Source organism: Naumovozyma dairenensis, chromosome 8, assembly GCF_000227115.2.
Source record: "Naumovozyma dairenensis CBS 421 chromosome 8, complete genome".
In the NCBI taxonomy this organism is placed as follows: Eukaryota; Fungi; Ascomycota; class Saccharomycetes; order Saccharomycetales; family Saccharomycetaceae; genus Naumovozyma; species Naumovozyma dairenensis.
In genome coordinates, this window is record NC_016486.1 from 751,765 (window position 1) to 766,950 (window position 15,186).

Consider the following 15,186-nt stretch of genomic DNA (forward strand, 5'->3'; position numbering starts at 1 on the left):
ATACGTATATATAGGTGATGTACCATTGTTTTTCATTACTACTACTATTTACAGGGTCATTAATATTGAATATATTCCCTTATAGGATATGCTGGATCTGTTTCAGATTTTTTCAACTTTATCTACACCTTCGTAATATTTACAAATATCTGTATTTATCAGTTCTGAATCTTTTGGAATCAATATCTTTGAAACAACAGCTATCTCATTTTCAAATTTGATAGCATCTTTAATATCTTTAGGGAAGTTTACAATAATAATCTTACTATGATTATTCCCCAATTTAAACCCATCATTCATATACCTCCCAATCAACATCACAAGCATTCCCAATGGTAGATGTTCAATGTAGGACTCATCTTTGAATTGATCATAAATCTCGTTCAACAGGGGCTCATATTGATCATTTGGATTCATCCTATAATATTCCGCAACATCAAGGGGGTTCAAGATTATAACTGATCCCCCATATTGGTTTTTCAATTTTTCTACTTCTTTTGTATCGTTAGAGAGGAAAAATTGAATATCTAAATCACCTTCATTGAACATTGTAGTTTTCCTTCTCAACCCACTCATCACATTATCAAATTCCTCATTAGAATATGTCTTCGGTTTATTCCTATCTAATGATCGAACAGCTTCTACGAAAATTACTGTACCTATGATCCCCAATAAGAATATTTTCTTGAAACCTGGATATTCTTTATTTAGTTTCGGATCAATAGTGGATTCCTTACTTTTAACACCACTGTTGCAATTACTATTAGTTCTGGTAACGTATCTTCTCGAAGATAGTCTTGATAATATGGGTGATATTTGCTTCAGACCAATACCTTTAGTATATGAAAGAGGTCTAACAATTTTTGATGATAATAAAATTGGCTGTATCCCAAGTTGGGGTCTCCCCAAAACATATCTTAATTCCAACATTGTCACTATTTAATTGATATAATAGTATGGGATGTTCTTATCCTGTAGTTTATTAACGTTTTGTCTCATGGTCCCTCTTGTTTGTATGTTTTCTTGTATATATAGAGGACACTTTTAGCATATCGGGATTTTTCATTACAATTACAAGAACAAGAACAAGAGTAAGAACAAGAAGGTTTTACAGTCATTTATTCTGGACACAAATACACGAAATAAATTCTGGGAGCAGATAGATTAGCCGAGGATTATCAAAGATGTCATTAAACAGATTAGCCAACACATGTGCCCACCTTCAAAACTGTTCAAGGGTGAGAACTACCTTGACCTCTATTCCATACACTCAACTACAACTCCAATTTGCATACACATTATACAAGCAAGGTTTCATTTCCTCGTTACAGAAGGGTAGTACCAATGGTCCTGACACCTCGTATGTGGAGGTCACTCCGGATAATATCTCATCCAGGAGGCTTTGGATCGGTTTGAAATATAGAGATAATAAACCTGTGTTGAGTTCTTGTCAATTGATATCAAAACCTAAATTGAGGATTACATTGCAAGTAAGGGAAATGAAACTTATTTGTTCAGGGAAATCAGTTAGACAAATTAAACCTTTACAACCTGGTGAATTGATGCTGGTTCGTACACAGGGAACCGTTATGGACATTAATGAAGCTATTTCAAGAAATTTTGGTGGGGAAATTCTATGCAGGATAAAATGAGACAAATGTCGTGAAGATAGAAATTATTTTTATGAATATGAGATCGAAAAAAATGAAAACTTGTATATATCTATATAGAAATCTTATAGTAAGAAAAATCAAATATCAAAAACAAATTTGAATAATCATAGTCAATTAAGACGTGCACTTATCAAGAAATGCATTTGGTAGAGCACCCATCAAATGATCGTGCCCCTAAATATTAGGTAGTTACTAAATTTGAAGGTACCATCGAAGAATTTTGGCTATACCCTTCGTAACCATTCCTTTATTGCATTAACTGTGTCATGAATCCCTTTCAAAATGTGCATTCATGGTATCTACCTCATGTTGAACTTTAGCCAGCCATCGTTGAACTAACTTATTATGTTCTTTATTCAAGGAAGATAACTTTTCCTGCAGTATGTTATTTTCAATATTGACAGTTATCAATTCATCATTCAATTTTTCGTTATTTTTATCTTGGACATTAATAACTTCTTGCAATCGTTTCAATTCTACTTCCTTTTCCATTAATTCATCACGTAGTTTGGAAATTATCAAACGATTGTTTTCAGTAACATCTTTCCCTGCAGTTTGTACATTATTTTGTTGTTGTTTCCAAAGAGCATCACCGTCAACCTCTTGAAACAATTCACTAAATCGGGACTCAATAACATCCCTTTCTTTCAATTTTTCCATAAAGAATTCATCCATGGTTAGCGACGAATTTATACTTATTCGACATGATATTATCTAACATTTTTTCCTGTCTCGAAAGTCTTTTTAAGTTGTTGTATTTTATTCTGACCGAAGAACTTCCTTAGGCACTACTCTTTTTTTGTCCATTATATATATATTTATACAACAACGCCTATTTAGAATATAATAACAACGCCACCAAATAGACACACTTAAAGAGCAGCATTGCTCCAACACTAAACATGAGAGAAATGGAGGCAAACCATAAAGAGTGAATACATAGCTGGATTGAATCATTATAAGCATTCATCAATATACATCTATCCTTTTGTTTTTTGCCTTGCCAAATTAAATTTTGTTACTGCTTTTTCCAGAAAGATAATTTAAGGGAGGTTAATATAATAACAGCTAGCAGACTAGAATATGGCAGTGGATAATGCCAACCCTGCTACTGAAGGCGTAGAAACTACTTCTATTTCATGCAGCGTTGTTACTAATAAACGAACGTGGACTGACTTGTTTCTACGACGTCCTATTGTTCCTATAAACGAGAATACTACTGCAGATAACAATAATAATAACGAGACTACTACTACAAGAGATAATACTTTAGAAAATCAAAATGATAGTGAACAGACAAATCGAATTAACAATGAACAGGCAGGTCCTGTCCAATCCGATGTCCCTGTAAGCTCAACTACCACACCTCCTAGTGGAGATGAAAACAATCATGATGGTAACAATGCCAATAATAATGATAATTCTAAAGGTATATGGGCTAATATTTCTACATATTATCAATATTTGAGGAATATAGAAAGAGATAACAATAGGAATAATCTTACTTTGATAGGTGACAATGCTCGGTATTCTCAACTAAATATCCAACAAATCAAATACCTTGAAGAAGAATCTCTAGTAGCCATTAAACAACATGTCAAGACATGGTGCTGGTTTGAGAATTTAACGAACCTGGATTTAGAAGATCTAACGTCATGGAAGGAAACACCAGGTATTTTAAGTGTATTTGATACTCCATCAGTTAAATGCCCCGTTCCATTATCGAAATATCCAATGGATACACATTGTGGATATCATGTCTTTATCAAGAATTCGTTAATATTACCTTCCGAATCTCCTATGGAGATATTTCATACTTTACCTCTACGATCAAAAATCGCAACTGCAGTTAAAAATTATTATAAATTTCCCAATGAGGAACATTTGTACTTAAAACGACAACCTCTTATAGAAAAAGGTAGTGTGGATTCTGATAAACAGGACATCATTCAGAGGAAGAAACACATTATAATTTCAATGGTTGGTTGGTTACCCGAGAAATATGAAAAATTAACCATCGGTGAACAAAGTACCGCACAATACTTATCTAAGAAATTAGCACAATCATTAAAATATAAGGACTCTGATTGTCAAGTATCTTCATTATCCTTTGAATGTCCTCTAGATAATAAACCAGTAACAGAAGTCTTAATTGAATGTATAGAAATTTTAACAAATTGGTCTCATTTATTTACAGATGACGTTGATTCAATATTCTTTGTTGGTGTTTATCATAGTGTCCCATTAACAATCTTACTAGCCAAGTATCTCTTGGAAAATAAACCCAATAATAATAAATTCCCAACCAAAAAAATTTCCAAATCAACTAAGATAGGGATCCTTGCCATTGAGTCATGTTTACAAGGTTATCGGTTCTGGGATCATAGTACCGATTTCATTAATAATAATACTGAAGAAGATAACAATAAGATTCAACAAAATAAAGAAAAACAATTGTTTCAAAATTTGAACAAACATGAACGAGATATCTTATCAAAGATCAAAAATTATAAAAACATGGACTCGGATGAATCTAAGTTGATTCAAACAAATTTACAATGGTTAGTTTATAATTGTGATACATTTAGATTAAATCTTTTTGGTAAATTATATGATAATTTTATGACACTTTCACAAAAATTGGCTGTAGATTATAAACATTCTAAAATATTAAGAAATGTTTGGTGTGAGGGTAAATATTTCGAATTAGACACCAAGAAACCAGATCTTCTGAAATTGTCGAATATTCATTTGAAAACTCCAAAATTTGAATCAGATTTGGAAATCCCATCGAAAAGGGTTTTTGAGATAACCTTGATTAATAATTTATTATTGACTTTAAATTTAGGAAAGTCTGAATTTGTTTCTTTAATTAAATTAATTAGTCCATTTTTTATTTCAAGATCCTTCAACGAAAACACAATTTCTCCTAACATGAAAAAACATTTCCAAAATGAGTTAAAAATTTGGTTACAAGAAATGGACGAGAAATGGAACAACAATAACAATAATGCAAATGAAATCACCCATCAACTTCTAAAGGATAGAAAACAAGATATCGATCCATTGCCAGAGGAAATTTCCACTGTGCATAATTTCTTAGAATATTCACATTATCAACATATCAAGAACCCCGATATCTTACAAATATATGACGATATTTGTGATGATGATTCTGTCTATAGAATATTCATTGAAAATACTACATTAACGAAAAATCCATTAATAAGGAAACCATTAATTTTATTACATGATACTTTTTCACCTAGTAGTATATTAAGTACAGTAAATCAATACGATTTAGTTTGGAAATTTCATGAATTTTTATCAAGATTTATTCACTTAAGAAATTTACCTGAACAAGATACGAGATTGTTAATGTCGAATTTTGCCATATCGTTGAATTATTCATGTTCAAAAAATTTTCATATAGATAATTTCAATTTTAAAAAAAATAACTCAGAAGCTATAAAAAGAGTCAAAGATATTTGGGAAACGTATCAACTTTGGAACCCATCAACTAAGGGGTTAAAACAATTAAAGAACGTTTTGAGTGTATTATCCTTGTATACTGACTCTGATCATTTGATTAAGGATATGAAGAGAACTTCATGAAATTTCGCAATAGAATGAAAACAGCGAATTGTGAATCGTATGGTCTGGAATCATGCATGCGCCAAGGAAAAAAAAGCAAAGAATTAGGTATAGTAGTAATAACATATATACTACAAATATATAGACATAGACATATCAATTTACATATTTGAAAAAGATAGAATATATCACAAATAGGTCTTGTATAATATTTCCTCGTAACGTGGCGGGAGATTCTTTGATAATAAATATAAAGAGGTTACTAGGAAAATATATAATATATTTCTATGTATGGTGTATTGAATATGATTGCCTATCCTTCTTATAACCTTTCGTACCTTCCCTCTCTCACAACAAAATTGTTAACTATTGCAATACGTTGCTCCTCTGCGGAAGTAAGACGACTGTCAGTAAATGATTCCAGGTGACAGACAAATGATTTCACAGTATAAACGGTAGTAAGTTAATTTATATATAACATGTATACTGTGATGAAGGGGAAGGTACCTACGTTTCTGGTGCTCTTATCTATTTATCCTCATTGTCTTACCAGGAAACAAAATAAGAAAATACGGGCGTGTGGCGTAGTTGGTAGCGCGCTCCCTTAGCATGGGAGAGGTCTTGGGTTCGATTCCCAACTCGTCCAGATATTCTTCTCTTTTTTCTTTTTATATGTAGAGAGAGAGGAAAAGAAAGACTTTGACACTACTTTCACATACTTTACAATATGTACTTATTAAAGTAAAATGTATTGTACTCACACGTCGGCTGTAATAGTAGTTAGTAGTAGAGATTGACAGCCGGTGCAAAGAAGAGGTTTTTTTCTCAACAGAAAAGGATTATTGTATCGCAAGCTGCCATCTATTTGGACGAAGAAGAACAACATAGCTTCTTCCATTATTACTATTAATATAAAATTCCCACAAACACATAACTTCAAAAATATAAATTTTATTAAATGGAATACTCACAAGATCAAGAGAAGTTAGCATTGGATATATTATCAAAGGATAAACATGCATTCTATGAAATCCTAAAAGTAGAAAGAACATCCACAGAAAATGAAATTAAAAAAGCATATAGAAAATTAGCCATACGATTACATCCAGATAAAAATCCTCATCCAAAGGCTAGTGAAGCTTTCAAAATTATTAATAGAGCATTTGAAGTACTAAGTGATAATGAAAAAAGGAGGATATTCGATCAACTAGGTAGAGATCCTGATGATAGAAACGCAGCTGCCTCTGCAGGAAGTGGGTTTGCTAGGGCTAGTGGTACAACGAATATGGGTGGATTTGAAGATATATTTTTCGGAAATCGTCGTCATCATCATCATCCTGCTGCGGCTACAGGATTTAATCAACCTGAAGATATATTTGATTTCTTATTCAACATGAACGGCGGAGGTAACCCCTTCATGAATGCTCAACAGGGACCTACTTTTACCTTTGGAGGACCAGGAGGGTTTAGGGTATATACAAATGGACAAGGTGGTAGACATGCATTCCAAAGACAACAACAACGTCGACAACAAACAGAAGCTCAAAATAATCCTGAAGGCGCAGTCAATCAAGATATTATAAAAATAATGCTACCACTAATCTTATTCTTCTTATTACCCGTTATTGAAAGATTGCTTTTCGGTTAATCATTGGTACATCCCATTCATTCTTCTCCTCATCTATTTACCCAGCAAATACTTTCTAATAATGCATCAATAAACAAGAAAACGACATTTCTCATCGCAACCTCTCTAATTATAACCCATATTGTAAACTCAACGTCCATGTTCATATATAGATATATATAAAGCAACTCTTTCATAAACTCCCACATATTTCTAATTCAAACTCGAATATTACAAATGAAAATAATAAGGTTTATTTTCCTTAAGAGAATATTATATCTAAACTTGGTATTTATACATTTACATTCACAAACACCCCTATTCCAAGTCTTCCATTCTTTGCTGGATAATCTCATTGACATCTTCATCTGTTTCCGTATTCAAATTGAATTTCAATTTCTTAGTAATCTTTGTTGCAATATTAGGCGTCGATTCATTATTACTCGATTTATTTTCTAACATTTCCTCTCTCTTAATTAATTTACCACTAGGTAAAACTTCATATTCTTCATTATTATATTTAGAATCACTATTAGTACTAGTAAAAGTTGTTGTCCTTGTCCTTGGTTTCATCTCAATAGATTCCACATCAAGTGTCAAATTATCATCAACATTATTCCTATCTGCTTCATTTACATGAGATGTTGATCTACCACGAGATGACATCATCTTATCCTTATACCTTTCAAACGCATTTGGATCATGTTCCCATGTCCATCCTTGTTTCATTTCAGTATATGCACCTAATTCCAATTTCTTTCTAATTTGACTCTTTTGTTCCAAAACTGTGAAAATAGCAGAATCTGTAGGCCATAACATCGTCTTAAGGGTTTGATAAACAATATCAAGTGAAATGGGTAATAGCGCCAATACCAAACAAGTACACCAAAATGTTATATCTTTACCAAATTGATAATAAAATCCATATGGAACATCATATATGGTATCCTTCCTATTAAGAATAGGTAACGCACAAATCCAAACTAACCAACCACCACATGATAATATCACTGAAACAAATACTAACCAATTACGATTTTTCATCTCTATAAATTGACATTTAACATTCACTAAAGCAACAATCGCTGTGAAATTTACTAACCCCAGTGGATACATCGTATGATCAGATAACGCAGTTTCACCCCATATGATACAATTAAGAAATGTAATTAATATTGCATATGCGGTTCCTTGAATGACCCATTCAATAAATATCATTAAATTGAATCCTTCTGATAATCTACCCATGGAATATAATTCTGGTACAGCTAACAAAGTCATCGGCTTCAAGTCCTTTTCAAACATCCCAATACATAGCACAGGTAAAGATGTAAATAATGTATTGAACATGGATAATGACCATGGCTCATAAAGGGATGACCCAGAAAACATCGTGTAACGTTGATAAATTAATTGTGTCAAATAAAAAGTAATTTCTTTGTAAAATGTGCATAAAATGAACTTCGCTGTACGAATATAATTATAACGCCCATGAACCAATAATAATTTTGATAAGAATCGAAATTGCCCAATTGAATAATCAGATGATCTTGACGCTTGTAAACCTTCTTTACCAGCAATACCAACACCAATATCGGCTGATTGAATCATAGCAATATCGTTAGCACCATCACCAATAGCTAATGTGACTAAACTTTTGTCTGTGTTCCTAATATTCGATACCATTAAAGCCTTTTGAGATGGAGATGCTCGACAACAGATCACTGAATCAGTCTTTGTACAAAGTTCAATAAAAACTGACATTAGAGTTGGATTACTTTCAAACATTGCCAACGTTGCTCCATCAATGATAATGACACAATGAGCTACATTCCCTGAGTCTACTTCCTGTGAAATTGCATTCATTTTAGATATGATATTGTCATCACTTGTGGCTAAAATAACAACAGTTGAATAATCATAAATTAATTTACAAGAATATCCAATATTAATGGCTGTTTCTCTTTTATCACCTGTCAACATCCACATCTTAATCCCTGCCCTTCTAATCTTCTCGATAGCTTCTGAAACACCCTCCTGTAATTTATCTTCAATAGCAGTAGCTCCAAGTAGCGTTAAATTTTCTTCGATTTTTCCTCCAACTTCATCAATTTTTGATTTACGATTCAATAAAGATGTCTTGGCTTCATGATATTCCGCTTCCCATTCTTGATAATCTTCATTATCAATCCACTTGTATGCAAATAATAATGTTCTTAATCCTTCCATGGAAAATTCATCAATGGCTTGGATAGTCTTTTCTATGATATATTCTTCATTAGATAACAAATCATCATTACCAATATATTCAAAAATATCCGTTGCATCCATTACTTTCTTGGCGTTGGTGGGTGGTTCCAAATGATTAGAAGAGCTTCCATTAATACCATTCCCCAGTTCGGCGTTTCTAGAAAGTGAAAGTCGGGGCCCATATTTCTCCAATTGCTGATAATGTAATGATTTCCTACTTTTATAAACAACTTCATCAATTTCATTATCTGTCCTTTTCATTGTATCTAAAAATTGATCAATAGAATCGATTTGCATTTCAGGATCCTTCCTATTCCCATTTCGATTACTTAAAGATGATATACTATTCCGCATAGCCTGTAAAGTTAAACTTGATTTCGCATTAGCAGATATAGAACCTCTCAATGAAGTCCTTGGCATATCATTATATGCCATCCGTTCCAATGATTTTCTTTGTTGGATAACTACAGCTGCCTCAGATTCCTTACGTTCCTTTGCAGTTTCATTTATGTCCTCCATCTTTTGGAACGCAATTTCTCGATCTTGCAACCGTTCTAAAATCACATTATCCGCACCTTTACAAATTAACAAAACTTTATTTGGTTCAGATGCCATCCTAACTAAGACAGACATTCTTTTCCTATCGGAATTGAAATCAATATAATTCAATATTTCATAATCTTCTAACTGTGGTGCATTCGCAAACCCATTTGGATATGCCCTAATTGTCAATATATTTGCGTTCCTATTCAGGACAACGTAACCTAAATCTCTGGCAGCTGTCACTAATGCTAGTTCATCTGGTGAAGAAGATTGATATTCTATACTTATTTTTTCATTTTCAATTGAAATATCATCCGATTTCTTAGGTAAACAACTATGACATAGTGCTAAAGAAAGAATAAAAAATTTCGCTTTCTTAGAGAATAATGTATCCGGATAGGTTTGAATGTGATTGATCAAATCAAAAGAAGTCTTGATTTTAGTTGGCATAGTGCTGCTCCCTGTAGAATTTGCAGTCGAATCAGAGCTAATTACTCGCTTTGCTGGGCCATATAATGATTTCATACTTGGTCTGCCTGTGTATATTGCTGACGAGTTTCCTTTATATTCGATGGATATACGGCTGCCCGTGTTCCTAGCATTCCCTAGAAATTCTTTATTATCATTATTATTGTAACCATCCGCGGTTGTTTCTCCAAATTTTGCCAATAAGTTCCTATCATCAACAGATACAACATCTATATCTGTACTTGTATGGGACAATTGTTGTCTTAAGGATAAATCAACCGCATCGACATTGTGTAACCACGAAGATCCACAAATTGAAAATTTTCTAAACAACATTTTATTATCTGTTAGAGTCCCAGTTTTATCGCTAAATATATAAGAAACTTGTCCCAATTCTTCCAAAATGGTTGCAGTTCTTGATTCACAAGGTGTGTCAGTTTCTGCATGGTACATATCGATATCCCATTCCATCATTTTGCTCTGCATAACTTTGATAATTTCCATCGTAACATATAAGGATAGGGGAATCATCGTATTATACATAATAATAAACGCCATTATCGATGGGGCGACTCCTACGTCTTGATTACGTAAATACCAGGCTTGATTGTTGTCGATATACTTTCTGTTGTTAAGGACATGCCCGAAAAAGGAAAAAAAGGAAATTGTTGCGACCACAAACACCATAAATGCAATAATTAGATTAATCTTCTTCTGCAATTTTGGAGCCTTGGTCCTAGGATTTTTTAATGCGTTCATTCTTATTTTTGTTTCTTCACCTGTAAAAATTACCATCCCGATAACATTTTCGGTATTCCTAATGATACTCCCACGATAGACAACATTATCTGGGCCTACCGGGTACTTCATAAGAGTGTTATTCTGCGAAGTGGTCAACTCTATATTCCCTTCAAAATTATATAAATCATTATTTGGATCTTCCACGGTGACTAATGCGTTTACATTAGCCAAACCAGATGCCGATGATGTCAATTTATTTAATTCCGGATGTGGCTGTTTTGCTTTTAAATTTGTTTCACCATCTAAGGCCATTGTCTCAACAAAACATTCACTATTATCACCATCACTTGTCAGGAGAATAACATCTGCCGGCACACAGTCACCACAATTCAGGAGAATGAAATCGCCTACATGTAAATCTTTCCACGCACTCTTATTGATATGTACATTATGATTCGAGTTCAGTAAATCAAAATTGTTGAATCTAGTATTCAAAGACGGGCTTTCATTTAGCCTTGTCGGCAGTTCGGGTGTATTTGCTTTCGGATTAGTAAAAGAAATATCATTGGGATCATTAGCCACACTCGGTATTACAGCAAAATTGCTATTTCCTTCATTATGGTTGTTATACTTCGTAAGTAATTTGCATGGCTTGTTATTTTCTTCTTTATCAAGACGATGTCTTCGGAAATCATCCCATGCTTCTCTTGCCATTGATATGCCCATAAATATACACAATGGAACAATAGTTGTATATGTACCTGTCGTTGACCAACCTGGGATCATTTGTAGTATTGCAACCAAAAAAAAATAGACATTTGCTAGTTTCGAGAATTGTGCATATAATTGTTTTGGGAAAAAGGAATATATTGTGTATCTTGACGACCTTATCGTGTTAGGACAGTAAAAGGATTGTGTTCTTTCGTCAACGAGACGATCCATTTCACGCTTATTATTTTTGGACACCGTATATTTTTTGAATTGAGCCACGTTATGGTCTAAAGAAATAGGTATATGTCTCCCATCTTTTGATCGTAGCACTCTCGGTCTGTCGAGTATAACATCTAGCATTTTTGTCACGAAGCTTAACCTCTCATTTGGAAAAGTATAAGAGTTGTTACTAGAATCTGAATCTTCTTCATTGTTCGCTTCATTCATATCTTCATTATCTTCTTCGTTTCCTTCAGTAATATCCTCTAGTTCTATATTTTCTATCGTCTCAGAAGAGTTTTTGCCTGTAAATTTATCATATAGATGTTTATTAAACATCTGTGTACGTAAAGAGCCAGCTCTTTTTCTTTTCTGATCTGACTCACTCATAATTTGTTCAACCTACTCTGTTCGAGCTCTCGAAATAAAAAAGAACTATTAGAGAACAAAAGAAGGTAATAATAGCTACTCCAAACGAATGAATATAATTTTAGTTATTGATTAATTTCTAATGTATGACATTAAGAGATTGGGTTTTTAAAGGATATATAATTAATTAAACAAAGTATGCTACTTTTACAGATAAGTTTTCATCATCAAGATTTGTTTATGCTTCTTTCACATATTACGTGCGTTTGGAAGTGGCGCGCGGAGTGGTGTACGGAAGTACTATTCGTGGTATCTTTTTAATTCATAAATGACAGGAATACTCTCTTCTTTGAATGGATATCTACCTAATGTGTGGACTTTTCTATCATCGTCATGGTGTCTTAATAATTCAAAGGACTTCTGTGTCCTTAGCGTTTCACGACTCTTTTTGTTTTCTAATGATAATTTATGAATTTTGGCGTTCAATTGGTTACGTAGTTCCTCGTCCGTTAATTGTTTGATAGTTTTGAAATGTGTATATTGACCCATTTCTTCGTGTGTTTCTTCGTGTGTTTCTTCGTCTACATTATCTTCAAATCCATAACTCAGCTCAGTCTCATCAGCATCATCATCAGGTACATATTGGTCTGCAACAGTTTTGAATTCAACAACTTCATTTATATTGACCACTGGCTCCGGTAGCTTGGGAGTAGTTTTGAATACGTCTAAATGGAAACCATTTTTGGAGCCTTGTGACATTATTCTACTGGACGATGATGTGCCGTATTTTCCTTGCTTCCTTGTCGTACCGTCGATTTCACAAGTTTGTTCCCCGGACCAAATATCGTGTATTTTATCTACTTCATGTAAAATAGAAGAAGTAGCAGATGTCCTTCCAGCTTTGGAGGGTTGAGAAAGTATTATAGTTTCTATTTTTTTCAAAGCGTTTAAAGTCTGATGAATGTGACTCGGAGTATGGTTGAGTTGGTTCTCACTTTCTGGGTATGGGGAATGTATTGATATATCTGGTATCTCAGAGGACATTAATAAGTAATGTTTATAATCCGACATCGTGGAAGATAAAGCCTGAAGAGTACAATTTAATTTTCTTAAAGCTCTAGTAACAGTTTCAATTCGTCGTATATTACTAATGCAAGCAACATGATTATCAATAGGTGAGCTGAATTCAGCAAATATAGGAGAAAGAGGGCTCTCTAAGGGAGAGATATTCTTAGCTGCTTGGAATCGACTTTGTATCGATAATAAAATGCAAAGGAACAACCTCTTTATATGACGAACTCTGAATGATTTTTCCTCAATGGTTGATACTTTTCTATTTATTGAATAGAATAAATCGGTTAGACTAATATTGTACAATTCGCAATACTTAGTTATTTCATGGATATTAGAAATCGGTAACAGCTCGTAAATTGAATGCTTAAGGTGATAATAGAGTTGATCAAAGGACGCAATTAAGAGTTCTTCGACGGTCATTAAATTGCTGGATGACGTATCTGTTATTTTATTATATCTTAATTCTTCCACTATTGAAAGTGGTTTATATATAGACAATTCCTTGAATCTCAAGTGGAATTTATTCAACATAGCATCAAAATATTGTAATGAATTCAGAAATAGTTTTAACGATAGTATGTTTCTATATTTTAAATATTCGATATGGCAATACCTCTGTTCAATGGCCAAATAAATCAACATCAAAATCATAACAACCACTCTCTGCATGATAATATGTTCCTGTCTTGATCGTAGCTTTCTTCTCTTTAATCTTCGTAATATAAATCGACAGTCTAATAAAATGGATAGGTAATTTATAGTTGAGTACAATTGATATCTATTATTAGCAGACGATTTCCTAAAGCGCCCCAAATTCGTAGGTAGCAGATAAGTCATGGTATCCGCGCAATTATGTGACGTTGTAATGCCATCAATATTTCTCTTAAAATTGAAAACAGATTGTTTTGGCTTTAAAGGTTTTTCTTTGTTAAGGTCATACAGAAATGGACAGGTAACAATGAGATATTTAAATTCTTCAAGGAATTGTTCTTCAGATCTGCTAGGGATTGTCTTGAATATAGTAACAATGAGATTTTTCAATTGGATGCGGCGAGAAAACTTATCGATGCATGGAGTTCGAGGTGAAGAAACGCGGCTTCCAATTTTTGATGTCATTTTAGGATCTGTATTTTCCCAATCAACAAATTTTGTTAAAGGCGAATTGACTAAGGGAGAACCTATATCACTTGGTGCTGTGCTATATGAGTAACTGTCAGACATAATTGAGTGGTTAGACGACTTATTATTTCGATGTGCCCATGGCGTAAAGATTTGCAACCCAGATAGGTGCAATTCTTCGTCTCTACTCATACAATTCCAAAATACTGTTCGTTTTGAGGAATCGTCAATTTGTGACCAAAATTTCAAACCAAAACCTTAAGAAAAAAAGGGCCAATTAGCTATAGCGCTTTGTTTGTAGATTGTTTTGTTGACATTATCTACCAAAGGACTTAAGATTTAGAAACTATCATTCATTATCCTATAAAAAGCATCTCGGTCTTTATCAATCAAACAAAATAAATAAATAGAAAACGCGAAAAATGGAAAAAAAATTAATTAATTTGATTTCGCCCAGGATCGAACTGGGGACGTTCTGCGTGTTAAGCAGATGCCATAACCGACTAGACCACGAAACCACGTTTTACAAGTTTTTCAATGTTTAGAGATTTTAAACTTGTTCTTGTATTTACACTGTCGAACTATCTATTTGTTTTCATTTTATGTATCACCATTGGAGAATATTTCAGGCTATACAACTCTTGAGGCAAAACGTTCTTTCTCTTATATCGTGGAATAGAAATACTCACGAATGCCTCTCAACCATTTGAATATGTACTCTACTGTATGTATATTAGGTTATCTGGATGTACAAAAATGGTATGTATTAGTTAGATAAGGTCTTGAATATAATATATA

The 15,186-nt window shown here is 33.2% G+C and overlaps 7 protein-coding genes and 2 non-coding genes across 9 annotated transcripts; 4 read left to right on the forward strand and 5 right to left on the reverse strand.

Annotated features, from left to right (window-relative positions):
• Positions 1 to 102: 102 nt before the first annotated feature.
• AIM36 (Aim36p) lies at positions 103 to 930 on the reverse strand (the record flags this gene model as incomplete). Its single annotated transcript, XM_003671682.1, has 1 exon — positions 103 to 930. One exon carries the CDS (start codon positions 928 to 930, stop codon positions 103 to 105), a length of 828 nt encoding a protein of 275 aa, XP_003671730.1.
• Positions 931 to 1,184: 254 nt separating this feature from the next.
• MRPS8 (mitochondrial 37S ribosomal protein uS8m) lies at positions 1,185 to 1,652 on the forward strand (the record flags this gene model as incomplete). The annotated part of the gene is made up of 1 exon (XM_003671683.1): positions 1,185 to 1,652. The coding sequence occupies one exon, from the start codon at positions 1,185 to 1,187 to the stop codon at positions 1,650 to 1,652; it is 468 nt and encodes a 155-aa protein (XP_003671731.1).
• A 285-nt stretch (positions 1,653 to 1,937) lies between these two features.
• Positions 1,938 to 2,348, reverse strand: ATG16 (Atg16p; the record flags this gene model as incomplete). The annotated part of the gene is made up of 1 exon (XM_003671684.1): positions 1,938 to 2,348. One exon carries the CDS (start codon positions 2,346 to 2,348, stop codon positions 1,938 to 1,940), a length of 411 nt encoding a protein of 136 aa, XP_003671732.1.
• A 408-nt stretch (positions 2,349 to 2,756) lies between these two features.
• On the forward strand, positions 2,757 to 5,288 carry CVM1 (Cvm1p; the record flags this gene model as incomplete). Its single annotated transcript, XM_003671685.1, has 1 exon — positions 2,757 to 5,288. The coding sequence occupies one exon, from the start codon at positions 2,757 to 2,759 to the stop codon at positions 5,286 to 5,288; it is 2,532 nt and encodes an 843-aa protein (XP_003671733.1).
• Positions 5,289 to 5,840: 552 nt separating this feature from the next.
• Positions 5,841 to 5,913, forward strand: NDAI0Htrna6A. The gene has a single exon. It is a non-coding gene; the product is annotated as a tRNA-Ala (tRNA).
• Positions 5,914 to 6,225: 312 nt separating this feature from the next.
• On the forward strand, positions 6,226 to 6,915 carry HLJ1 (type I HSP40 co-chaperone HLJ1; the record flags this gene model as incomplete). The annotated part of the gene is made up of 1 exon (XM_003671686.1): positions 6,226 to 6,915. The coding sequence occupies one exon, from the start codon at positions 6,226 to 6,228 to the stop codon at positions 6,913 to 6,915; it is 690 nt and encodes a 229-aa protein (XP_003671734.1).
• Positions 6,916 to 7,212: 297 nt separating this feature from the next.
• DNF3 (aminophospholipid-translocating P4-type ATPase DNF3) lies at positions 7,213 to 12,216 on the reverse strand (the record flags this gene model as incomplete). Its single annotated transcript, XM_003671687.1, has 1 exon — positions 7,213 to 12,216. The coding sequence occupies one exon, from the start codon at positions 12,214 to 12,216 to the stop codon at positions 7,213 to 7,215; it is 5,004 nt and encodes a 1,667-aa protein (XP_003671735.1).
• A 279-nt stretch (positions 12,217 to 12,495) lies between these two features.
• INP2 (Inp2p) lies at positions 12,496 to 14,580 on the reverse strand (the record flags this gene model as incomplete). Its single annotated transcript, XM_003671688.1, has 1 exon — positions 12,496 to 14,580. The coding sequence occupies one exon, from the start codon at positions 14,578 to 14,580 to the stop codon at positions 12,496 to 12,498; it is 2,085 nt and encodes a 694-aa protein (XP_003671736.1).
• Positions 14,581 to 14,832: 252 nt separating this feature from the next.
• Positions 14,833 to 14,906, reverse strand: NDAI0Htrna6V. The gene has a single exon. It is a non-coding gene; the product is annotated as a tRNA-Val (tRNA).
• Between the last annotated feature and the right edge of the window lie 280 nt (positions 14,907 to 15,186).